We start from the raw sequence: 25953 nt of genomic DNA, 5'->3' as shown, positions 1-25953 counted from the left end.
AAAAAACATTAGCTTATGGATATCATTTTGTTTTGTGGAATTGTGCATGTAGAAATTCAAGTCATTGAGTAAAATTAATCTCCAAAGCTTTGCAAATAGAATCGTGGCATTTTATAGCCAAATAATCATATATTCTTAATGTCCTCATGGGAAAGATGAAAAAAGTTAAATTCCTAACAAGTTGTGACATACCCAAAAGTATCATGAGGTTTTCTACTCCTTGAAATGTGTTTTAAGATGAGCTAATTGAAAATAGATATATAGATATATAGATATAGATATAGATATATGTAAGCAAGATATCAGATTTCACTATTACTTGAAAATTTAGAATCATTTATTGTTGTACTGCATAAAATACCCAGGTAAGAAATTATCAGCAAATTTATTTTGGGGAAGATTAGCCTTCCATCTATAGTTAATAATTCGCTTAGAAGAATTATGCAGAGAGCTAGCTCCCTTAACCAAAAACAAACAAAAAACCAACCTCAATTTAGTAATAATTCTGTAATCTCTTGCTTTTTCATAGGCATGCCTCCCATTCGGGATTTGGTCAGCCACTCCCCTAACCAGTCAGGTGATGCATATGACTCTTTAAAATCTCATATTTGTTGTGCATTACATGTCTTTTTTACATATATTTAAAAAGTACAGATCTGTTTTCATATCTGCCTCATTTCTGATTGTTAAAGTAGAAAAACTAAATTTAGTACTATGAGCATACATAAATTAATAGGCTATCTGTAGGCTGCTGTTATTAAATGGATCTACTTTCATATGTAAATTATTAAAGTATTTCTATATCCTAAGTCGGAAGACAGTGCTGGTAATGCTATCATAGCTTAAATTTCTGCGACTTTTTGGTTTTCAGGCAATTGTAAAACTTTTAATAGCTATTTTGAATGAGTAATTTCAGGCTGCAAATTTAAACTTAGTGGAAATTCCTTGGAGAGAACATAAAGGAAGCATTTTAAAGGTGTGCTTTTTAATCAGGTCATAAAGTGGTCATTAAGCATTTATTACATGCCCTCGTGTGCCAGACATTTTGATAAACACTGGGGATACAAAGGGAGGCCAAAGACAGACCCTGCTCTCAAAGAGCTCAGTCTAATGGGAGGGGCAACATGCGAACAACTGTGTGCATACATGAATATATATGTGATAAATTGGAGATAACCAACAAAGGAAAGGCACTAGTATTGAGGGAAATCAAGAAAGACTTCTGGTGGGTAGAATTTTAGCTGGGACTTGAAGGAAGCTGGGAAGCAGAGATGAGGAAATGAGAGAATTCCAGGCATAGGGGACAGCCAGTGAAAATGCAGAGTCAGAGGATACATTATTTTGTTCGAGTGACAGCAAAGAGTCTGGTGTCACTGAATCATGTCAAGGGTGAATGAGGTATAAGAACATTAGACAGGTAGAGGCCAGGTTATGAAAGACTTTGAATGTTCCAAGAATGGCTTTTCTATTTGATCCTGAAGATAATAGGGAGCCACTTGGGTTTATTGAGTAGGGTTATGACATGGCCAAACCTGTACTTTAGGAAGATCACTTTCATATCTACATGGAGGATGGACTGGAATGACAAGAGACCTGAAGCCTGGAGACTGTTGTTGGCGGTGTTAGAGGAGACAAGAAAAAACATACAAAAGAGGTCATAAAGGTAGAAACAACAGGACTAAGCATCAGATTGGATATGGAAGAATTGAGGATGATAGTTAGATTGCAAACCTGGGTAACTGGGATGATGGTTCTTCCCTGGACAGTAGTAGGGAAGTTAGGAAGAGAGGGTGGTTTGTGGATAGGGGAAGATGATGATGAGTTCTGTTTTGGACATGTTGAGTATGAGATAACTATGGGTCATCTACTTCAAGATGTCTTAAAACAGTTGGAGATAGGAGACTTGAGGTCAGCAGAGCTTAAGGCTATTTGAGAATCACCAGCATAGAGATGATAATTGAATCCATAGGAGTTGGTGAAATGACCAAGGAAAATAGTGTAGAGAGAGGAAAAAAAAAGAGGACTGAGGACAGAGTCCTGTGGGATACCCGTGGTTATGGGCGTGATATGAATGAAGAACCATCAGAGGAAACTGAGAAGGAGTAGTCAAACAGGTGAGAGGAGAGCAAGAAGAAAGCATTGTACAAAAACCTAGAGAACAGAATTATGAGGAGAAGAGAATATTTGACCATATCAGAGGCTACAGAGAGGTCAAGAAGGATGGGGATTGAGAAGATACCATTCAGTTTGGCAATTAAGAGAACATTGGCAACTTTGGGGAGGGCAGGTTCAGTTGAATGATGAGGTTGGAAGCCAGACTGCAGAGAATTAAGAAGACAAGAGGAAAAGAAGTGCAGACATCAGTTTCAAATGACCTCTTCAAGGAATTCAGCCATGAAATGGAAGGAGGAGTTAGGATGCTAGCTAGTGGGGATGAATGGACTGAGTGAAGACATGGACATGTTTGTAGGTAGTGGAGAAGCAGCCAGTAGACAGAGAGAAATCGAGCATTATTCAGAGAGCGGGGGTGATAAAAGGAACAATCTTTCAAAGAAGATAGAATGGAACGGGAATACTTGTGCATGTAGAGGGGTTTGTGTTGGCAGGGAGAAGGGCCTCCTCGTTATGTGAGATAGGAATGAAGGATGAGACACGGGCAGAAGGCATCCAAGTGATACAAGATAAAGAGAGGGGGAGAAGAGGGAGCTCTCAGGGAATGGCCTCTTTTTTTTTTTTTTACAGGGAAATATGGAGGAAAGCTCTCAGGTTTGAGGAGGCTCTAAAGGATTTGAAAAAGCCTCTGTGACTAATGAGATAGTGGCTTAATTGAGTGAGTTAAGTGAGAAATTGCCTTGTTGCAGTGAGGGCCCAGTTTAAATTATGTAGCATAAATTTGTGGCAGATCCACAGATTCATAATATTCTCAACTTCATTCAGTAGTATGTGAGTAGAAGAGAATGCAGTGGATTTGGGGAGTGATTGAAGGCAGAGACTTGTCAGGGCAAAATCAGCTATAGGATAAAGGGGCAAGGGACTCAAGAGAAGAAGATGGTGTAGAGTTTAACTGGTTCACCAAGGGATCAAGAGGGAGAGTGGAAGAGAATGTCTTCAGTGCAAGGATGATCGTCTAGAAAAGAACTTAGCGGTTCAAATATTGAAGGTTATGGTGAAGACAAAGAACAGAGCTTGGACTCGCAAGGCAGAGGGAGAGATGGAATGACAGGAGACTGTGATCAAATAAGGAAATTTCAGAGTTTGTGAAAATGGAAGTAGTACATTTGTGAGTGATGATGAGATCAAGGCTATGATATCTCTGTAGCTGAGGTAGAGTGAAAAAGTAGGTCATGAGGAATGAGTAAGTTGAGGAACTGGCAGGTTAGGGTATTTGAGGGAGTATCAAAAATGTATGTTGAAGCTTGGTGTGAAGGGAATGTCCTGGAGGTTGGTAGACACCCTCCAGAATTTTGATTCAATTGTAGATATGGATTGAATTATGGTGTAGATTGAGTTTGAATGTGGTAATCGAGGAGAAAGGAATATTCCACCACCCCCACCAGTGAGTTGGGGAAAATGAATGAATGTACAACCAGTGCTATAGAGGATAGCCAGGGAGACTGTCATCGGGAGGGAGCCAGGTTTCAGTAAGATCAAGAAGATGGAAGGAGTGAGACGGGGAAAGATTTAAGATGAAAGCTATTTGTTACCAGTGGAAGGGGTAGGTAGCTTTATCATGGGGCATTGGGTAGAGGAAAGGTGTTGGGTTGAGGGAGAAAAAAATAAGGCAGTAGGCAGTGAGCGATAGAGAACAGGAGGTTCAGAATCACTGGGATGGGAGGGAGTAGTATGTCATCGGACTGTTTCAAACCCCTCATCCTTATTGTTGAGGATACTGATCCTCAGGAAAGTTGAGGGATTTGCTGTCCAAGTTCACAGAAGTAATTAAGCATCAGAGACTAGGTATTCTGACTTAAGTCACTGTACCAAACTCTCCTGTAGGTAGGAGAACTAAGAGAAAGTAGTGTCACAAATAACCAGAGAGAAGAGAGTCTTTAGAAGGAGACAGTGGTCCACAGTGTCAAAGAAAGGCAAAGACTGTATAAAGGTCATTAGATTTGGCAATTAAGATATCATTACTAACTTTGGAGAATGCTGCTGCAGTTGAATGATGAAGTTAAAAGCCAAATTGCATAGAGGTTAGAAGATAGTAAGAGGAAAAGATTTGGAAGCACCTGTAGCCGCCATTCTCAAGGAGTTCAGCTGAGAATAGAAGGATAAATAATGGAAAAATAGCTAGTAAGAATACCAAGATCTTTGTACACAGTGACAGCAACATTGTGCGATGACCGCCTTTGATAGACTTCTCAGCAATATAGTGGTCTAAGACAGTTCTAAAGATTCATGATGGAAAATGCCATCCACATCCAGAGAAAGAACTATAGAGTCTGAATGCAGATCAAAGCAGACTATTTTCTGTCTTTCTCCAGGTTTTTCCCTTTTGTTCTGACTCTTCTTTTACAACATGACTAATGTGGAAATATATTTAATCTGATTGTGCATGTATAGTCTATATCAGATTGCTTGCCATCCTGGGGAGGGGGGTGGCGAGGGAAGGAGAATAAAATTTGGAACCCAAAATCTTGTAAAATTGAATGTTGAAAATTTAAAAACAAAAAAAGAATACCAGGATCTAGTGATGGATTTTTAAGGAGGGAGGAGAGATAAGTGAAAAACAAGGGAGCTGACTGAATGAAGATACAGAGACAGAATAGAGAATGAAGATTAGAGACATATTGGGGATGATAGTGGCAGGTAATCCATAGAAAAAAGGAAGAGATAGGGGTATGGGTTCATGTAGACAGTTTGATCTTGACAAGAAGAAGGGCCACCTCTTTATTTTTTTTTTATACTAGGGGGTAAAATAGTAGAGAGTAATGTCAGAGGAGTATGAGTTGGGAAGGGAAGAAGAGGGAACTCTCAGAATACTTCCATCTTTTCAGTAAAGTTTGAAGCAAGGTCTTCAGCGCAGTTTGATGGGGAGGGAGGGTACTGTGGAAGACTTGATGAGAAATTAGGTTTGGAAAAGCCCATGTGGTCAGTAAAGTAGACAAATGACTGTGGGGAGTAAAAAGATCGCACTGCTGCAATGAGGGCTTAGTTATTGCTATTGGCAGAGGATATTCATATCCTCTTAGAGGACCCTAGGGATACCATATAAAATTAAGAAAAGGAAGTTTCTTCATCAAGGTCTTCACAAAAACCACATCATTACTTCAATAAATACCCCCCAAAATGCTTCTTTCCAAAATACAGTGGTTATTTGTGTTTAAAAGCCCTAAAATGCATATACATGGAAGAGCTCTCTAATATTATCAGAAGCATACATTAAAACCCAGAAGTTTTATCGTTTGCTATGAAAACACACTAGAAGCTTCCCTGGTACAAACGGTGCCAAAGTAAATGTGTCTCTTCTCCCCACTATTATTTGCCAGTTCTAGAAATACTAGCAATAAAATAAGCAACCTGAATTAAGGGTATGAACATTGCCAACGTAGATTAAAAAAAATTATCCCCGTTTGCAAATTTCATGATAGTGTACTTGAAAACCCCAGAAAAAGAAGAAGAGAAACTAATCCAGGAGATTCATAACTTCAGCAAGGTAACAGGACATAAAACCCGTGGACAAATATCTACATAGTAAGAAGGTAGAACAATAAATTCCACTGAAAATGTTTACAGAATTCAGAAAGTGTCTGAGTGAACTTACTATCCCACATAGAAGATTCAAATAAATACACAGTAACTCCCTTCATTTTAGCCAACTATGTGCTGACAATAATAATAGTAAGTGGAGAAAGGTTCATTTTCATGTTTGGGCCATGACGATATAATAGGGCAGTACTGCCTATATAAAAATGCAGTCACACACCTAGACTACCAATGATGAAAACTATGCTTCCTTAGCAGAAAGGTGGTGGATTATAGGGTTAGGACAAGACATACATGGTTAGAGAAACAGTCTAAGACAAATTAAAACCCAGAAGTTTGATCGTTTGCTATGAAGACACACTAGAAGGGAGGCCTTTCAAACTAGCAGTAGTGATGCCAAAAAGAAAAAAGTGTCAAAGAAACATGTTTTAAAAATACACAAAAAAGGAGTTCAGAATGGGACACCGACAAGAAGGGCAGTGTTATTAATGCTTTGTTAAATTGGACTGTACTTTGAAAAAACATGAGCTATATCATAGATTCATGGTCCTTTTTATACGGAAATATTTGTTAATGCCTGCTATGTTCAAGATAAAAATATGGTGTATTTTAAAAATTATTACCTGAGGACACGTTATAGAATTAGGCAAAATAACAGAACTCATTGGCAAAGGGGGAAATGTCTGTAATTTTGAGGAGAACAAGAAAAAGTATTGGGGGGCAGGTGTCAAAGCATTACCAGGCCTCAGTCAATCAGCTAGCATCTTTTAAGTATCTACTGTGTGCCTGGGGGAAGGGGAACAAATACATAGTGATTGTCCCCAAACTATAGCAATCAAATCTATTTGGTGCCGCTTTAATGCCAGTATTTCCCATTCTACTGCTCCCCTTTCCCTTAGTAAGAAAGTATAATAAAAGGGAAGAAAGTTGCACAAAACTAAGCAACAGATCCAAATGGGTTGATGTTACGTGCAGTGTCAGTGCACCCCTTGCCCCTCTGCCACGCTTCTCCAAAGAATATGAGGTGTCTTCTCATAATTCTTCCAAGGAGCAGATTCTTAACTAAATAAGAGATAGTGATTAGAAAAGGTAAATTTGATCATTTTAACTCTACAATTTCAAAGCTTTTGTATAAATAAAACCAATTAATATGGGATTAGAAGTGAAATTATTGAGTTGATAATATTCTGCATCAAATATCACTGATTGTATCAAATATCAAATAAAACCTGACTTAAAAAATATATGACATTGACAGGTACAGAAAACTCTAAGAGCCATTCCCTCAAAAGATCAGAGGTCAAAGGACATGAACAGTTTTCAAAGGAAGTATTGGGTGCTGCAAATGAAAACATTCCATATTACTAACAGAAAAAGGAATACAAATTAAAATAATTCTTGAGTTTCATTTCACATAATGGAGATTGGCAAAGATGTCAAAAAAGGGGAATAGTCACATGGAGGGAAATGGGAAGATGAGCATTCTAATACACTGTGGTGGATCCGTGAATTTGGCATATCATCCTGAAATCATTTTGGTTGTTAGAAAAGTCACTTAACTGTCTAAATCTTTTGATCCCTCTACGAAAGGGCTTATGCCCTAAAAAAAGTCAGAGAATGGGAGGGAACATCTTTGTGAGGAGATGGAAATAAGATTTAGAAATAAAATGTTACACATATTTTGGGGAAATGCTGGGGGGGGTGGAAACTATGGCATAGGAATGTAAAAGAATTACTTTGTAGTGAGAAATGGTGAATATGAGAACATTCACAGAACCATTGGAAGTTTTTATAAGATCTGATTCAGTAAAATAAGGAGAACCGTTAGAACAGTAAGCAAATTGACTATGACAATGCAGATGAAAAGATCGGTAAATGGTAGTCCAGCTATGAGTAACTGAAAACTGACAGAGGTCATGGAGCACAGAGAAGAAAGATGAATGAGGGACTAGCAGGACACATGGTTGGGACTTTGTTTTTGTGTAATTGGTACTTGAACTCAAGGAAAAATTTTGATCTGGAGGTTAAGGAGGAAGGTGATATTTTTTCCTTTTCAAAAGAAATTGATCAGAGTGGAAATTTAATACAGATCTTCCATTGCTCTGAGGAATTCTCAGGCATCTACCAATGCAGAGCAGCACCTCCTCTGCAGCTTATTACAGTCCCCTCGAACACTGAACAGTTATGGTAACACAGCCAGCGTATGTCAGAGGTAGGACTTGAATCCAGTTTTCCTGGCTTTGAGGCTAATTTTATCTTTTACACCATGTACATCAATGGAGCATGTTTTTTTTTTTTTAAGAGAAATTAGTGTTTATAGGTTTCTTTTCTTTTGTTGGCAGCTTGATTGACACGATGTAGTTTACAAGGTTATTAATTGAAATCACAAATTGCAAAAATGAATATGGAAGCTTTCTAGTATTATTATAAAGATTATTCACCTTAAAGCACTACCAGGAATAATAATTCTAGAAGCATACCTGTGTAGTAACCAGCATTTTCTGTTTTAATAGTCATAAAAACATTTCATTCTTGTGTGGTCAAAATTTTAGCCTTTTTTATAGTTCAGCATTGTATGATTATTTCTATCATCATTAATAGCAGATTATATTTTTACGTGTTTAATCATTGTACGAATTTTGTGTTAATTATTTAACCCCATTTTCTGTGTCTCTGTTTAGATGTATAATAAAGCATATATCAAGAGTGCTACCAGCTAGGACTTATTAGATTTGGGATCAAAAGACCTGAAACAAAATTTAAATTATATAGTACTGTACTTAACTTCTGATATTTATAGCCTTCATTGACTATAACATGTTTATAATATCAGAATACCATAGATAAAGTTATACTGAATTTCTTTTTTCATCTTCTAAGAGCGACCAAGTAGAAATGCCACTTTAGGGAAAAGGGAGTAGTGATTCAGAGAGAAATTCTTCCCTGAGGCAAAAGATACTTAACAGGTTACCATTTAGGCCTGTTATATTCCTGAATTCTCACTTAAATACTAGTAAGGACTGCAATCTTGGAAGCTCCAAGCTAACGGGAATGGAAGACTACTTTGTTAGAAACTAAATCTGTTTATTCTGAAGAGCTTGCTGTTCTCTGCCCCTCTCACCCCCTTCTCACCACTACCTAGCCAAGAAGAAGTGGTTATCTTAGGAGATGCTTTTTTTCCTATAGAAGATTGTCCAACCAGTTGTGGTGTAGAGAGGCAACTAAAGATGAAGTGTCTCAGGGAGCCTCCCATGAGTCTTGGCTCTATTCTGGTCAGCCCAATATTTGGGGTTGTTCCTTAAGCTTTCCTTGATTGGATGTTGTGTTCTGAATTGTGTCAGTATCTTCATACAGCATGGTTTTGAGAGGGTCAGCTAAGATTTAGGGGAAAATTTGACCACTAGAAATTCTGTTCTAGGGAGTGAGGAATTTTGATATAGGGTCCTAGTGGATGTCTAAAACTAACAACCAGAGTCTTGTGACTTAACTGTATATTCCCCAAAACTGGTACTCAACTTTTCCAGATTCTCCATTTTAAAAGAATAATTTTCTCCCCATAAAACCACTCTACCCTTCTAAATTCAAACCATCGTTCTATGAATCAAGCAACCAACAACTGATTTTGATCTGCTGTATCCCTAGTACTGTGGGGTACAAAAGAAGCATGAGATTTCCTTACAATCTGATGAGATATGAGAGGATAAGACACAGTAATGAAACAGTTAATGAAGAGTGAGTGTGTGTGTGTGTGTGTGTGTGTGTGTGTGTGTGTTGGAAAATATAGATTGAAAACACAAGTGTATGTAACTGTATTAATAATATATAGTACAGATAAATACAAAAGGAGTTAATGAAGGAAAAAAGCATTGTGGGAAAATTCTCTGAGAATTGTCAGAGAAATCTTTGTGAAGCATGTACAACCAAACATTGATAGATTTAATAGAATATGAATTAGGAGTGGGATGGAGGAGAAAACAATATAAGAAACGCATGAAAGCTGTGGCAAGTTTTGATTTTTGAAAGAATAAAGAGACCTACTTCCCTGGAGTAGTGGGTCAGTTTAAGGTTACAGGTGATGGTAAATCATTAAAAGTGGAGCCACATTATGCAAGGTTGAAATATAGGGAAAGGAATTTGGACTTTATGTAATAGGCAATAAGAAGTCCGTTGTAGGTTCTTGAGCAGGACCATGATGTGTCTAGATTGCTTTTGAAAGATTAATCTGGCATCACAATCTAAGATGCATCCATCAAAGGAAACCTTGGTAAGAGGAAGATGAGTTTGAAAGAATGTTACTGATGCTGATGATTCATCAGGGAGCACTTGTGTATTTTATTAAATTCATTTAATGCCTAATTTAATGCCTAATCCCAATATAGTTACTGGTATATGGTGCTAATAGAAACTCATTTCTGTAAAGCAACTGCCTTTTCACTGCAACGACCACACGATACAGGCAGCATAAATATCATGCCCGGCACACGTGAGCGTATCGAGTCTCAGAGGCCTGTTTGCGTGTCCAGAGTCACAACTGATTAATATGATGGGCAGTGTTCGAACCTAGGTCTTTGCTGATCCTCTCCGCCACCGCGCTGTTACTTTGGGCTCTTAGTGGGAGTTACGTAGCACACACTAAGGAGTAGTTAGAAATAACGGCTGGCATTTGTGTGGTTCCTTAAAGTGTTAAAAGCACCTTACATTTGTATTATTGTCTCTTTTAAACTTATAACAGCTTTTCAGGGAGTGCATATTATAGACTTTATTATTCCGGTTTTACAGATGGGGAAACTGAGAGGCTAAGATTTTTCCAGTTTAAAGGGATCAGATGAACAGTGACTTTATAGAGTCTTATTTTGAAGGGACAATCTGGTATCTAGTTCGGCCTGTATTTAAGTGAGAAAAGCCCTTGTAAAAGGTAACCCAAGCTGCTGTCATTAAAGTCCTCCTTCAGAGGGAGCACGATGCCCTCATTAGGGCTTTTAGAATCACTGCCAGGAGAAGTCGATCTTCAAGAAAGTTATTGATGAATAGGATGGTATTAACAGGAGATGTGTAGGAATAAGATTCCAGGTGTATGGAACCAAAGCATCTTCCAACGGCCTAGAAGAGAATGAAAGGTGGCTGGTTTTATCTCCTCCCAATATCTCATAGTGCTGCCAGGTGGCAACATCTTAGCAGGTCCTACTCATTCGCCTGTTAGAGTGCGGTAATTAAGTTTACGTAGAATAAGTTGTCTTCAGTGTGTCCTTTAAAACTCCAGACATTTCATCAGTGTGTGCTTTTTCTTTCTTCTAGATTTGAACCATAGTAATCTAGGATCTCATTATGAAAATTCTCACTGGGGACCAGTGTCTTCTAACAGTGACTCCAGCACAAACTGGGACAAAGTTATTGTAGAAGGCTCTGACAAAGAAGCATGGCCTTCTATCACTGACAGTGACCCAGAGTTGACTTCAGAATGTATGGACACTGACTCTGCCTCTAGCTCTGGATCAGAGAAGAACCTTTTGATAATGGCTTCAGGGAGTACAAGTGGTGAAAATGATGGAATTCGAAACGGCATCGGACACAGTTCTCAAAACAAATTTGTGGTGGGTAGCAACAGCAATAATGTGGGCAACGGAAATAATAACGGACCATGGAGTCTGTCTCATGGAACCATAATAAGCACATGTCAAGTTTCTGTGGATGCTCCTGACAGCAAATCTGAAAGTAGCAACAATCGAATGAATGCTTGGGGCACCGTAAGTTCTTCATCAAATGGAGGGTTAAATCCAAGCACTTTGAATTCAAATAGCAACCATGGTGCCTGGCCTGTATTAGAGAACAATGGACAGGCCCTTAAAGGGCCTGTAGGGAGTGGTAATTCTGGCACAAATATTCAGTGCAGTACCATAGGCCAGATGCCTAACAATCAGAGTATTAACTCTAAAATGGGTGCTTCCACCCACGATTCCTGGGGAAATCTTCAGGAAAATTGTGAGTCTGAAGTCAATGGTACAAGGAAGGTGTCATTCAGTGGACAACCTCAGAACCTTAACACTGAAATGAACGGACCAAATAACACTACTAACTTTATGACCTCTAGTTTACCAAACGCTGTTGGTTCAGTGCAGATGGACGAACTGCCTAATAATACAGGGCACGGGGCCTGGCGTGTGAGCACAAGGAATCATTCTCAGATACAGGCCTCTTCGGTTACGAATGGCACTTCCATTTCTCATCTTAGCAATGGTGAGTCCAAAAATGGTGGCTCTTATGGTACTACATGGGGTGCCTATGGTTCTAATTATTCCGGAGAGAAATGTTCAGGCCCTAATGACCAAGCAAATGGTGACACTGTGAACGCAACTCTAATGCAGTCTGGTATAAATGGGTCTGTCGGCACTAACTTTCAAATGAATGGGAATAAAGGAGGAGGTTTATGGGAGTCAGAGATGGTGAATTCCCAGAATGTACCTTGGGGAAATGGAAACGGTGCGAATTCTGGAGGAAACCGAAGAGGATGGGGAAGCCCTGCACAAAACACTGGCACTGATGTATCCAATGGGGAATGGAATAAACTGCCTAGCAATCAGCATTCCAATGAAAGTATGAGTGGGAACAGTAGGAAGTTTACAAATGGATGGAAACCTACTGAGGAAGATGATCAGAGTTCTGCTGCATCTCAGATAAGTGAGCAGAACACCGTCTGGGCCAAAACAGCAGGTCCTGGGGAAAGTGAAGGTAGCACAGAAAGCACTGGATGCCGTGAGGAAAGAGGGGTTGGGGAAGTGCAGAGTAGAGAGAGAAGGAAAGTTGACCAGCATGCATTGCTCCAAAGCATAGTAAACAGAACTGACTTAGATCCACGTGTCCTCTCCAACAAAGGTTGGGGAGAGACTCCAATCAAACAAAATACTGCCTGGGACACTGAAACATCACCGAGAGGTGAGAGAAAGACCGACAATGGGACAGAGGCCTGGGGACGCTCTTTGGCACAAACTTCTAACTCGGGGAGTTGTGCGGATAAGACTAATAGTAATGATGCCTCATCTGTATCTGGATGGGGAGATCCAAAGCCTGCTACGAGGTGGGGAGATTCTAAAGGCTCAAGCAGCCAAGGGGGATGGGAAGATGATTCTGCTGCTACGCTAATGGTCAAGAGCAATCAGTTGTGGGGAAATGGCAAAGAGGAGAAATCTACATGGAATGATGCACAAAAAATTAAACAGGGGTGGGGAGATGGACAAAAATCAAACCAGGGGTGGTCAGTTTCTGCCAATGACAACTGGGGAGAAGCTTCAAGAAGCAACCATTGGGGTGAGGCTAAGAAATCTAGCTCGGGAGGTAGTGACAGTGACAGGTCAGTATCCGGTTGGAACGAACCTGGTAAATCAAATTCTTTTACCTGGGCCAATAACAATATTAATCCGAATAATTCATCCAGCTGGGATGAATCTGCAAAATCGGGTCAGTCCCAGGGCTGGGGAGAACCTCCAAAGCCGAATCAGCCTTCAGGTTGGGGAGATTCTTCAAAGTCAATCAACTCCCCGGACTGGAACAAACAAGATATTGGTGGATCTTGGGGAGCACCACCTTCCACAAATAAGCCACCTGGTACGGGCTGGCTCGGTGGACCAATACCAGCTCCCACAAAAGAAGAAGAACCTACTGGATGGGAGGAGCCATCCCCAGAATCAATACGCCGCAAAATGGAAATTGATGATGGAACTTCCGCTTGGGGAGATCCAAGCAAATATAACTACAAAAATGTGAACATGTGGAATAAAAATGTCCCAAATGGTGGCAGCCGTTCAGACCAGCAAGCACAGGTACATCAGCCGCTACCATCTTCAAGTGCCATGTCAAGCAAGGAGAGCAGTAGTGGTTCTGGTAAGTTCTGATTTTATAGAGTATAATGTTTTTAAGAAGCAAAGTGTTACAAAATAAATATTTCAGATATTTGCTGAAGTTATTCCTTTACCTTGATACACACAAAAGTTTTTTTGAAATTCTAGCCCCATAGGAGTTCCAAGGTAGAGTTTTAATGTCAAAATATTTGCCTATATGCCACCAGGGAAGGTGAGAATCTTTAAAAGACCTTCTTTAACAGCTGGTATTTGACACCTAACTGAGCTTTAGTACAAAATCCATTTCCATGGTTGAAGGAGAGCATTTGAAAAAGAGTACAAAATGGAGAAATATTTTCCATTTTTTCCCAAATAACCCTAGTTTCTTTCCTCTTTTTTTTTTTGAGTATTACAAATCCCTGGAAGTCATCTCAATAAATATTTGAACCCCTATTATGGACTTAACAGAGAGTGAGACTTTTTGTTAATGAGTGCCCTGAGAGCTAAGCTTTTTTATAGTAAAATGACTGATGTCTGCATTTTTGCTTTTTTATATGCAAAGGTATTTTCATAGGTATAACTCAGCTGTAACATCCCTACTGTCCAGCCATATACAGCTGGACAAAACAAATTGTTTGTTTTTTTTTAACTCAGCTTCTGTTTGTCCTCAAACCATTGAGGCTAACTAGGGTTACTTGCTTCAAGTGGGAATCTTAAGGACCAAAAGGGAGGCTGTGTGCACATTTTTGGAAAGAGGCAAGGGCATGATCACTGACCAGAAAAACAAAGGATGTGTTTAAGGGATAATGAATAAATTAATTTGACTGGAACAAAAAGGTAGCTTGGTCCATATTGTGGAAGAGCTCAAATACCAGGTTAAAATATTTAGATTTGTTGTTTCTTCAAAGCCTTTTCTGGGTTTCCATTACTTTCAAAGGAGTCTGTCCTGCAGGTAGTTAGTGTAGCACTTCAAAAGCCATTTTCTAATTTTAATGTAGATGATTCCCAGTTGATCTGTTTCTTCTAAGATCAGAATTTTAACATTCACATTTTTCCTGAAAACAATATCTTTTGAGGTAGAGACCCTAGTGCTGCCTTTAAATTGAAAATCCCTCAGGCTTAAATTCCCTAAGTGTAATCTCTATCAAATGTAATGAGTTTTGTGGTTGTAGGTTTAGTTTTAGAAGCCAAACTGCCCAGTGTTCTAGGTGGAATGCTTGTCCTCATACAAAGATGATGCTCCCCAGTATAGAACCGTCACTTTGAGTTGCTTTTCCAACACAATTCTGTCAAAGAGCAGAGCTGAACTAGATCCCCCTTAAATGGCCAGCATGAATTTGTAAATTGGCTTGTGAAAGCTGGGGGTGTAATTCTTTGCCATGGTGTTAATGCCCTGTGTTGAAGATGAGCACTGCCCTCTGATTTGGATTAGAAGTCAGAGACTGCCCTCTGCTACCCCTGCTGTTCTTCTGCTCGGTTCTAAAATTAGCTCCTTGCCCATCCTCACTGTCTATCCAACAGACTTGATCTGTGGGCTGACAATCCCACTGCATATATACCCAGTATCAAAAAGAGCGTGAGCGTGTCAAGGAGTGCAGATAAGCCAAAAAGCATAAAGATTGAGGAAAGGCCATTTGGCAGTTAAGATCATTGGTAATCTGGGAAATGGGCATTTTATCAGCTTAGTTTTTCCTGTGTAACTGGTGAGTCCAAACTCTTGATTGGGCATAAATCTTGATTTTGGAGGCTTATTGCAGCGAACCAAATGTAATCCACAAACAGGAGTGTCTGAAGGACCCCAACTCTAGGCTGTGATCTGACTATACTAATGACTGATGCAGAAATGATTCTTAGATAAATAACCAAGTCATTTCTTATCTCTTCAGATAAAATTAGTTTAATTTTTTTATGATTTTACTTTATTTTGGAGATAAATTGAATTCCTCATCAAATTTCTTATTTCCTCATCTTCACATCAAGTATTGATGCGTAAGTCACAGTTATTTTCATGGTTGTCCTCTTGCAAATGCTTATCAGGAGCACTGTGGTCTGAAAAAACAGGGCATTCCGCAAAAAAACATTTCTTGTTGCCTTTGACACTATGTAAAAGCACCTGTGGTGACACATTTGTTTGCTCCAAAGAAAAACCCTGGAATCAGGAGGACCTGAGTTTAAATCTGACCTCAGACACTTAGTAGCTGTGTGACCCTGGGTGTCACTTAATCCCAATTGCCTACAAAGAAAAAACAAAATAAAAAGTCTTTTAAAAATATATAGAGGCAGCTAGGTGGCAGGACAAACTAAATTTACCTTAGAATAAACAACATTGTTTTGGGATTTTAAAAATTATATAATAATTATGTTTGCTTTTATAATACATGACATATTTGATTTTACCAGGCTTTAAAGAAATGAACTTTTGATATGAAATAATTGCCTATTACCAAAGATTCCATTTCTGATGGATTCCATTGATATTTTTTGTTACCACTTTGTCTGAATTTTGCTTTGTATTCCTCCCTCTCCACTCCGAGAGAGCCATGTAGATTCAGTTTTTTCAAGTTAATTTCAAGTCAGTTTCTGCATATTGCAACTTTAATTAGCATCCAAAAAATGAAAATTTTTTTCTGGGCGTTAATTCACTATATTAGTTTATACCATCACATGCATGTAAGGGGCAGAATAAGTAGCAATTTAAATATGCTAATAATCTTCTATAAAGTATCTGTTTTGTTGAACTTTTCTTAATCTTTAAAGGTTGGGGAGAACCCTGGGGAGAGCCTTCTACTCCAGCCACAACTGTAGATAATGGAACTTCAGCATGGGGTAAACCCATGGACACTGGTACTAACTGGGGGGAACCCATTACTGCTTCATCTAGCTCCTCCACGTGGGGTACCACTTCTGTTGGTCCACAGACTTCGAGCAAATCTGGTATGTTTCGAATTGCTTCTGTGTCATCTATGTTACAGTGCTCAAAGCAATTGATCTAAAAAGACTTTTAAAAACTTCCAAAATGGACCATGTTTATTTGAAATCTAACTTCCTAATAATGTAATGTTTGTGATAACTGCTGGCTTTTAATATTTGTGGCATGGTTAGACATTTGAATTAAAGCCTAGTACATAAACATACCCATCTTTCACTTCATAGTTAATAATTTCTTAAGATTTTTACTATTTATAATTTTCATTATACTTCTCACATCTACATTACATTACTATGACTTATTAAACTGACTTATTAAAATCCAATCCATAGAATGAATTTCTCCTCAACTCTTACAGTCAGACCCTGGCACTCCATAGCGCAGACTTCTAGACCAAACTGGATTCCAGAGGAGTGCCCGGAAAATGTTGGTTATTGGAGAATTATAAAAGTTCAGGCTTACTCTAGAGGTGGAACCTTTCCATTTAGAAAAGAACTTCATGGTTTTCTAGCCTGGGTATATATGTAAGATTCAATTCATTGAGGCATTTTTCTGTCTGTATCCACTGAAAACAATACCATAGTTGTCTGGCCTAAGTACAGAAATAACATCCACTGGAGACCTTATGCTAACTTCGTTGTGCCATGTGGCTAATCCTGGGTTCTCAAAGGTTACGGCACTGTAGCACTGCCCTGATAGATTTGTCTAATCAGGAAATGCTTTCAGGATAGACATAGTTCCATTATATGTCTATTGTACAAGAACCAGCCTGGGTGAAATCAGAAAGCTCATCCCCAAAATAGTGAGTTTTTTTCCTAAACCACATTTACTATCCCAGACTGTCTATCATGTTGTGGAAGGAAGTAGTATGCATGCCAGTAACTTCACAGATCAAGGATTTAGCCAAATAAATATGCAAACCATCTGTGGACACCATCACTGAAGTTAATTTTTTTTTTAAGGAATCTTTTTATCCCCTTTATACTCTATTTTATTATGCATAACCATAGAGTGGATACTATTGTATTCAGTTTTTCTGTAACCTCTAAAATAGAGAAGCATCAAAGAAATCATTATTTTTAAAAAAAAAGTTTATTTTTGTCAGACTTTTAACATAGTAGAAAATGATACATTCCACCTGTGTAAATTTAGGCATAAAATGGATATAGAATTTGCATTACAGTTTAAGTATACTTTTCTCCTGGAAAGGATTAGCCATGATTGTAAAATTGTTTATCATTTAAAATTGTCCTCTGTTCTATCTAAATCAAATTTATAAATAGGGCCTAAATCTATGCAAGATGGTTGGTGTGGAGATGATATGCCTTTGACTGGAAATCGACCCACCGCCTGGGAGGAGGAAGAAGATGTAGAAATTGGAATGTGGAATAGTAATTCATCCCAAGAAGTTAACCCATCTTTAAACTGGCCACCATATATAAAGAAAATGTCCTCAAAGGTGAATATTTCAGGGGGGACAGGGTCATACAATTTCAAGTTCAGAAATATTTACCCAAAACAATATGTTTGGCCATTATGTTAACCATAAGACAATTAGTATTCCATTACTAAGGATTTAAAAAAAAACTTGGTTATCTAGGCAGTTGGCTCACCTGTATTCCACTTCAAACCCTTTACCATCTGGCAAGCACATTAAAGTTAAACCTCTAGAAGCAGGTTGGTATAGGGGAAGAGCACTGGTATTGGAGATAGAAGAGCTGAATAAGAAGTCCTAGCTCTGCCCTCATTAACCATGTAACCTTAAGCATGTAACTCAGCGTCAGTCACCTCCTTAGTAAAATGAGGATACTTGTATTGCTTAACTTAGAGAGTTATAGAGATCAAATTTGATCATGTATGTAAAACATTTGATTACCATGGTACTCTTACACCCGCAAGAGAGCACCAGTCTGATAGCTACTGAAGGTTTTCTGCTTAAAAGATGAACATATTGCTTAAAATGAGGGTTTGGAGAGGTAGTTTGAGCAAATAAAGAGGGAGACTTGGGATTAAGAACTGAGTTCAAATTTTCCCTCTGACACTGCAACTACTATGAGCAAGGAACTTAAAGTTTCATGAGTCTTTTTGCTTATGTTTAAAAAGGGAACACTAAACCTATAGTATCTGTCTCAGGTTGTTGCGCAAGTAAGAGAATGGACATAAAGTACTTTGTAGACTTTGATGTTCCATATATGATGCACCATACGACGTTGTTAAAATTAGGTTTGAAAAGTATCTTGAAATCAGTTCATCCATGCTTTCCTTAAATAATAGAGTCACTAGAAGATGAGCTTCTTGAGGAAAAAAAAAAAAACTTGCTTTTTTCTCTTTGTATCCCTAGAACTTAGTACCATGGTTATGTATATTTACACATAATAAGCACTTTAGTATTTTTTCATTCATCATTCTGATTTTTCTTTCCTAAAGGGAACAATGAAAGGTGGAAATAAACAAGATGAAGCCTGGATAAATCCATTCGTTAAGCAGTTCTCAAATTTAAGTTTTTCGGTATGTATGAATTTCTGGCAACAACAGCCTGTGAAATGGTGATAAGTGAAGTCTAACTGGACTCACTAGCATAGTGCTTGGTGATTGAGTAAATGTGTTCTTCCGCTCTTATGGAGTCTGCATGGTGACTGATGTTGCTTCCCTACCCCTAAGGCCAAAAGCCACATAGATCAGTCAGGCTCCTGATTTTCTTAGAAATGCCCTTTTTTTCTTTACAGAATGGAAAAATGGGACTATATGACTTACATTAATGAAATACTGTAAAAATTCACTTAATGTTTAGGCTTTACTTAAATCATGAATTTGAAGTCTACTGATTTTTTTATTATTTCAGAGAGAATCACCAGAAGAAACTCTGCCGAGCAATAAGATGGACCTATCTGGAGGTAAGAGTAGGAGAAAATTCAGCAGTTTTATAGCAAATGAAATAATTTGGAAAATACTTAGCAAAGTCCCTCGCACATAATTGATGGTTAATAAATGTTTATTTTCTTCCTTCCTACCAATTCTCGATGGAGTATTATATCATTGTTCTTGGCATCTGTGTTATGGGAGATTGCCTTTAAATGAATTCCTAAAGTAAATAAACCCTCCCGGAAAGGAGTTTAAGATATAAGTGACATGTATGATTCCTCCCTGGCAATTATTTTATAGTAGGATTTTTTCTTAGTCCTTAAAGTGGAAAATCTCCATCCTTTTCTTTACTTCTCTCTAAACACAGATTAGAATATATTCCTGCATTATCCTATAGTCTTTCATTTTTCTATTAAACATTTTTTTTGTTGGAAAGTTAGCATATTATGTATGGCAACAGTAGGATAGGGCGCAGTAGATAAGAGTTGGGAAGTAAAACGTAGACCACACCATTCAGCATGGTATAATATAGCTCATGATCAAGAGGATGCTTGGAGGGATTTGAAGGGGAAAGGCAAAATAAATATGAAAGGAGAGGGCATTCAGGTATATAAATCAAGATGGTAATCTGAGGTCATAGTTCTGTATTAAATCAAAAGATGTGTTCAAGATTCAGATGCTGTCCAGGCAAACAGAATCATGGGTTAACTAGTCAAACTGGAGGTGAGATAAGAGGTAGAAGACAAAGTCCAAAATCCGAGTACGTAGACAGTATGTGAGTCTTATCTAGATGAGGTGAAAACACAAAATCAACATGTGATTGTCAAGCCTACAACAGTTTGGTTGCCCACTACCCTATTTTTGACTGCCTTGCATGATAGAAGAGCACATGAAAGTACTTGTTGTTTTGTGCTGTGCCCGTCAGGATTCTGCAATTGTAAAAGAGCTATCGGGGTAGGGAACCTGTGGCCTTGAGGCCACATGTGCCTTTCTAGGTCCTCAAGTGCAGCCCTTTGACTGAAGCCATACTTGTTCTGTAAAACTTGGACTCGGTCAAACCTAGAAAGGCACATGTGGCCTCGAGGCCACAGGTTCACCACTCCTGATCTGTCCTCAGTGAGGCCTCAAAATTTCATCCAAAAATTTCTTAGTAAAAAAAATCCAAAGCATTCTGGCTTAAAAGTAAATGCTTACTGGCAGATAAGTGGATCATGCATTTGCAAGTTTAACCATCACCTCTATACACATAGTTTGTAACTCCATTCTCTCTCTTGTGCTCCAGTCCAGCATTTCTAACTCCCTTCTGAGTCTAGCTAGCACCTCATGCTCTAAATATCCATAACCAAATTTCTTGTCATCTACCCCCAGTTTGCTCCTTCTCTTCTGGCACTACCATCTTCCCAGGTGATTCTTCAGACTTGAAATCTCCAATCTATCAATCAATAAACATTTATTTTGTGCCTATTCTGCATCATTATTAGGCTGTTTTTTGGTGATATAAATACAAACCCGTCATAAACATTAATTTCAGATTAATCTTCCTAAAGCACAACTCTGTTCCTCCCCATGCTTAGGCTCTTTTTCTGGTTCCCACTTTTTGACGCAGTATTTCCCAAACTAGTTTTTGGTCATGAAGCACTTAAGGGCTTTGGGAGTAAAATATATTGACGGTGCATACGTGATGCTTGGCAATTCTATCTGTAATTTCATTCATGTGAACGTTCCTATAACTGGTCCAAAATGCAACCTAGCCACACTCTGTCCTGTAATGATTCTTGTCAATGACAGATAAATATTGCAAAAAGGACATATTTGCATATGAAGAAATGTTTTAACATGTAAAGACATTTTGTCTGTTTTCTTATTCCCAGAATGGAACATGAATATTTTTGATATTTCAAATTTAATATTTTAAAGGGGGAAATGTCACTGGCATTTAGATTTCTCTTTTTTTAAAAATCTTTTTATAACTTTTGTTTTTATATCACATTCATTTCCCTGTATGTTCCTCCTCCTTCCACAGATCCATCCCTTATATGAATAAAAAAGAGATTTTTTTAAAAGGGCAGCAAAACTAAACAAAATGGTTGAGATAAGTCTGCTGACAGTTGAAGTGGTAGTATGTGCCAGAAGTCTTGTTCTGCTGGCATTGCCTCTGAGATCACATAGCTCTCTGCATACTATGATGAGAGTTATACTAGTTCGTGTTACCTAATGAGTCACATTCATACTGATATTCATGTCCCTCAACAATCTGGTTCTACTTCATGGTTCTGTTCTTATCTCACTTTGCTTTTTTCTTCCCACTCTATGCCTTAACCAGATGATACTACTGCTCTTAGAACGGCCTTCCATCTTACTGCCTCCATACGTTCCTTTTTACTCTTCTGTTGAATTCCTTCTGTGCCTCTAAAACCAAACTCAGATGCCCTTTAGAAACATAAAAGTTAACTGGATACCCATGATAAATAGCGACCTCTCACCTTGCTTTGTTTTGTGACTTTGTGCGCTTGTGCATTATTCTGTGTTGAAGTGTTCTGTGTGTCTGTCTTATCTCCCTCTTAGACTGTAGGCTTCGTGAAAGTAGGCACTCAGTCTGCCTCACCCAGCACTTCATAAAGTGGCGTGCATCTAGTGGAGTCTCATAAACGTTTAAAAATATGTGTGAATATTCAAGTGTGACTTTAGTAGAAGCAGAAAAACAAGTGAGAGTTTTAACAAAACTATAGTTTCATCTTAAGAATTTTTTCTGTAAAATTCAACAATATAGGCTTGATTATAGAACCCAGCAATCCTCCAACCAAACTATTTAGATCTTTCCAAAATATAATTGTGAGTTATGTGGCATCCTAGTGAAAGTGTGTGAGGCAGTATGTTATCATAGAAGATCCTAAGGCTGGAGATCAGAACCCCCAGGCTCTAGTCTCCCTCTGACACTCACTAGCTGGGTGGCCTTGGACAAATGACATGACCTCTCAAAGTCTCAGTTTCCTCTTCATGAAAATGAAAGGGTTCATTCAACCTAGGCCACTCATATAGGATATAGATCAAGGAAAAAAAACTTTTTACTTTCTCATGTCCTACTTAAGACAGAAGTTATTTCGATTTATGTTCTGCTAGCTCATATAAAATAAACAGCTGTGGTGGCCATCGCAATCAGATTTCATAGTCTCGTCTTCCTTGTCTGTTAGGAATGTTACAGGACAAACGAATGGATATTGATAAGCATAGCCTAAACATTGGCGATTACAATCGAGTAGTAGGGAAAGGCCCTGGCTCTCGTCCTCAGATTTCCAAAGAGTCTTCCATGGATCGCAGTCCTTATTTTGATAAGGTAAGCAGTTGCTTTTCTTTTCTGAAATAAACAAATTGACTTACGCATTTTCACATTAACATTATATGTAAAACTCTGTAAGTCCGATGCCAAAATATACCATTCTCACGAAACATCTGCACACCATTGTCCCTTTTAAAGCATTCGCTTATCATAGAAATTAAATATATGCCTTCCTATTAATCCATATGAATTTTTTTTGTTTTTGCTTGCCTTAGAAGTAACACTAATCCGATGTCTTCTGTTTTCTACTTGTTTCCTGTTGATGCTGGAATTTCATGTGACTTCTCTTCTGTTCCTGGCAATGATTTCTCCCTCCTACTTGCTTGCTTGGCTGGTGTTGCACATCTTTCTGTCTGTCCAATCAGGATGGCATTGTAGCAGACGAGTCCCAAAACATGCAGTTTATGTCCAATCAAAACATGAAGCTTCCCCCTTCAAATAGTGCACTACCTAACCAAGCCCTTGGCTCCATAGCAGGGCTGGGTATGCAAAACTTGAATTCTGTTAGACAGGTGAGTGCTTATCTGTACATATTTTAGGTGTTTTCAATGAAATGACCTAGCCACTGAGGTCACTTATCTGGAGCTTTTATGTTAAAATCAGTAGTGTCTTCCTGTGGTAAGGCGATGGAGTGTTTCTCACTAAAGAGTTCCCACTTCCCTTTATAGAATGGCAATCCCAGTATGTTTGGTGTTGGTAACACAGCAGCACAACCCCGGGGCATGCAGCAGCCTCCAGCACAACCTCTCAATTCATCTCAGCCTCATCTCCGTGCTCAAGTGCCTCCTCCATTACTCTCCCCTCAGGTAAATTCACTCCACTTGTTTTACATGTGCTTCTTCTAAAGCTTACTTAATATACTTCCCATATTCTAATTACTTAGAACTTTAAACCAGAAGTCAGCCTTGCTGGTGTAACATCTTTGAGTTACATCCAGGGTCACTTGTCCAGAGTAATGAGAGATGGAGAATATGGAGACTAGAATGTAAAGCCATCACACGTAGCAGACACTTAAGAGAACGTGAATTGAATTGATAAAATAAGAGCCACAAGTGAGCTAAAAAATGTAGGGCACAACTTGTCTGACAGTCTGATGGTGCGGTGCCTGCAGAGCGCTGCAGTAATTCAGAGAAAGGAAGTTCTAGAGGGTCGGGAAGGCTTTCCGAAAGAGATGGCCTGGGAACCAGGTCTTGGAGTATTTGCATGAGTTAGATCAGCATAAAGGAGAGGATGCAGGGGGGAAGATGGAGCATCGCAAGCAGAAATGACAACGGCGTGTGCAAGGACAGAGGCTGGAAGGTACAAGGCACATTCACCGGAGAGTAATCTTGGAGAATGCACAAAGATGTACCAGGCAGAGGCACCACATGTTCACACAATAACAAAAGTCTATTTTTGCCTGTATGGCAATGTGTATGTATAATAAGGCTCAGAGGGGAGATTGAGGCCAGATCATGGAGAACCTTGAATGTCAGGCAGAGAGGTCCAAAAATTATTTAATGAGTTATGATTTCTTCACAACAGGGTGAAAGAAGGAATAAAACCTCTTGTAAGTGTAAGCACTAGGCTGAATGCTAAGGATCCAGATAGACAGCTCTGCAGTCCTGGGTGTCCAGGAGGTCACGTGCTAAGGGGAGAGGGAGCACTTGCCAGTCACATGGAGCAGTCCGATGGACTTAGTGTCCAGAGGCAGAACAGATGGCGATGCCTCTGCTTTATCATTGTTTCCACTGATAAAGTCATAGAAGTTCTTTACGTCGAACCATTTGGAACTGCCGAGGACTTTGGTGGAAAGAACTCTGTTTTCTGGGTTTAGCTGTGACTGTGGCACCTACAGGGGCTGTTGCCAGGCTCCAGCTCTACAGAGTTTGCTTCCGGGGCTGATGTCTACAGGCATCATGGAAGCATGCCATTTCCAAGTCTCTTGAATTCAGAGTCCTGGGCTTGTCTCTGTCAGGGTCGGAGGGGAGATGGTGGTGGATTTGATTTGTTTGGCATGTGTCAGCCACACTGGTGTGCCTGCATGCTTGGTGAGCGAGTGGCAGTTGGTCAGTAGTTGGTGGGGATGACTAATCCCTTCTTCACAGGAGTGGCTTCCTTGGATGATGGATATAAAGGCTAGGTTGGAAGTAGGACCACTGGGGCAAGGGTGGGGGGCAGTGCTGCCACTGCCGGGGCTCTTGTGCTCACTTGCCTTCGGGCATCATTTGGTCAGCAGTCCAGTAGTTGTTGCTGGTGGTGGTAAGGAATGTTGACCCCTTTTCCACAATGATTTATTTCTCCCCTCAGTGGCTAGTAATTTGAGAGACACTGCTATTCTCATGGCTCTTGGGGTATTCAGGGTTCTGGGCTGTCTCCTCGAAAGTCAAGGAAATGGTGATAATTTGATCTGCTACCCGTCTTTCCCTCATTGGGTAATTAGAATACTTTAAGAAAAATTACTTTAACAACAATGTCTGTGGTAGATTAGAATAGGTCCAAGATGAGAGGGATTTGGACCAATTAGAAAACCGTTTCTTTTCAAAAAGTTGAGAGGAAGTGACAGATACAAGAATGTCCTGATTGGATTCCAAAGAGGAAGGAAGACTAAGATATCTTGCCTGGATGGCTGGGAGATTGGTAGCAACATTAACAGAAATAAGGAAGCAAAGGAAGAAGAAAAGGTTTTAGAGTGATACTAATGACTTCTATTTTGGACATATTTAGTTTGAAGTATAGGTGGAGGTGCAGATCTGCAGCTACATGAGAATTAACTGGCCATGTAAATTTGAAAGAGATCCCCATAGAGAGAGAAAAGAAGGTCAAGAACTGGACACCGGAGAATTCAAAATCAGGGAGTAGGAAGAGGTGAGGAACCAAGAAGTAACTCAAAAGATAGACTAGAGGAGAGCCAGACTAGATTAAAATGTAATTGAGATGTTTAATAAAATAAATGAAAATACAATACAACATAGATAATGTTAATTTGTGGTTTTCTAAATCATTTTGCAGCCCTCAAGGATCCTCTTCTTTTTGAGCTTGGGACACCACTGGATGAGAGCCAGCAACAGGCAGTAGTATCTCAGGAGCCAATTAGAAAAGATTTTTAGGAAGAAAGTGCTGTTTTACAGCAATTGCAGCAGAAAGGAGAAAGCAGGGGGAAAAAACCATTTTATTTGACTAGGAGGAAATTCCTGGTGACCTTCGAAAGGATAGAGTCAGTGGAATAGAGACAAAAGTGATTCTGGAGAGTTGAGGGACTAATGTGTACTAAAAAAAATTGGAAGCTTTAATACAGATGCTTTTTC

The 25953-nt window shown here is 39.0% G+C and overlaps 1 protein-coding gene across 1 annotated transcript in view; it reads left to right on the top strand.

The window, feature by feature from the left end:
* TNRC6A (trinucleotide repeat containing adaptor 6A) overlaps positions 1-25953 on the top strand; it is a 93863-nt gene that overhangs the window by 46617 nt on the left and 21293 nt on the right. The window contains exons 5-12 of the mRNA XM_036738301.1: positions 530-577; positions 11002-13581; positions 16296-16472; positions 17751-17926; positions 18895-18975; positions 19310-19361; positions 22521-22663; positions 23335-23472. Coding sequence (XP_036594196.1) covers positions 530-577; positions 11002-13581; positions 16296-16472; positions 17751-17926; positions 18895-18975; positions 19310-19361; positions 22521-22663; positions 23335-23472 — 3395 coding nt within the window. The remainder of the gene's footprint in view (positions 1-529; positions 578-11001; positions 13582-16295; positions 16473-17750; positions 17927-18894; positions 18976-19309; positions 19362-22520; positions 22664-23334; positions 23473-25953) is intronic.

The sequence above is a fragment of the Trichosurus vulpecula genome, chromosome 9 (genome assembly GCF_011100635.1).
Source record: "Trichosurus vulpecula isolate mTriVul1 chromosome 9, mTriVul1.pri, whole genome shotgun sequence".
Classification (NCBI taxonomy): Eukaryota; Metazoa; Chordata; class Mammalia; order Diprotodontia; family Phalangeridae; genus Trichosurus; species Trichosurus vulpecula.
The sequence above is the reverse complement of the archived record's forward strand: the minus strand, read 5'-3'. Positions and strand labels throughout refer to the sequence as shown.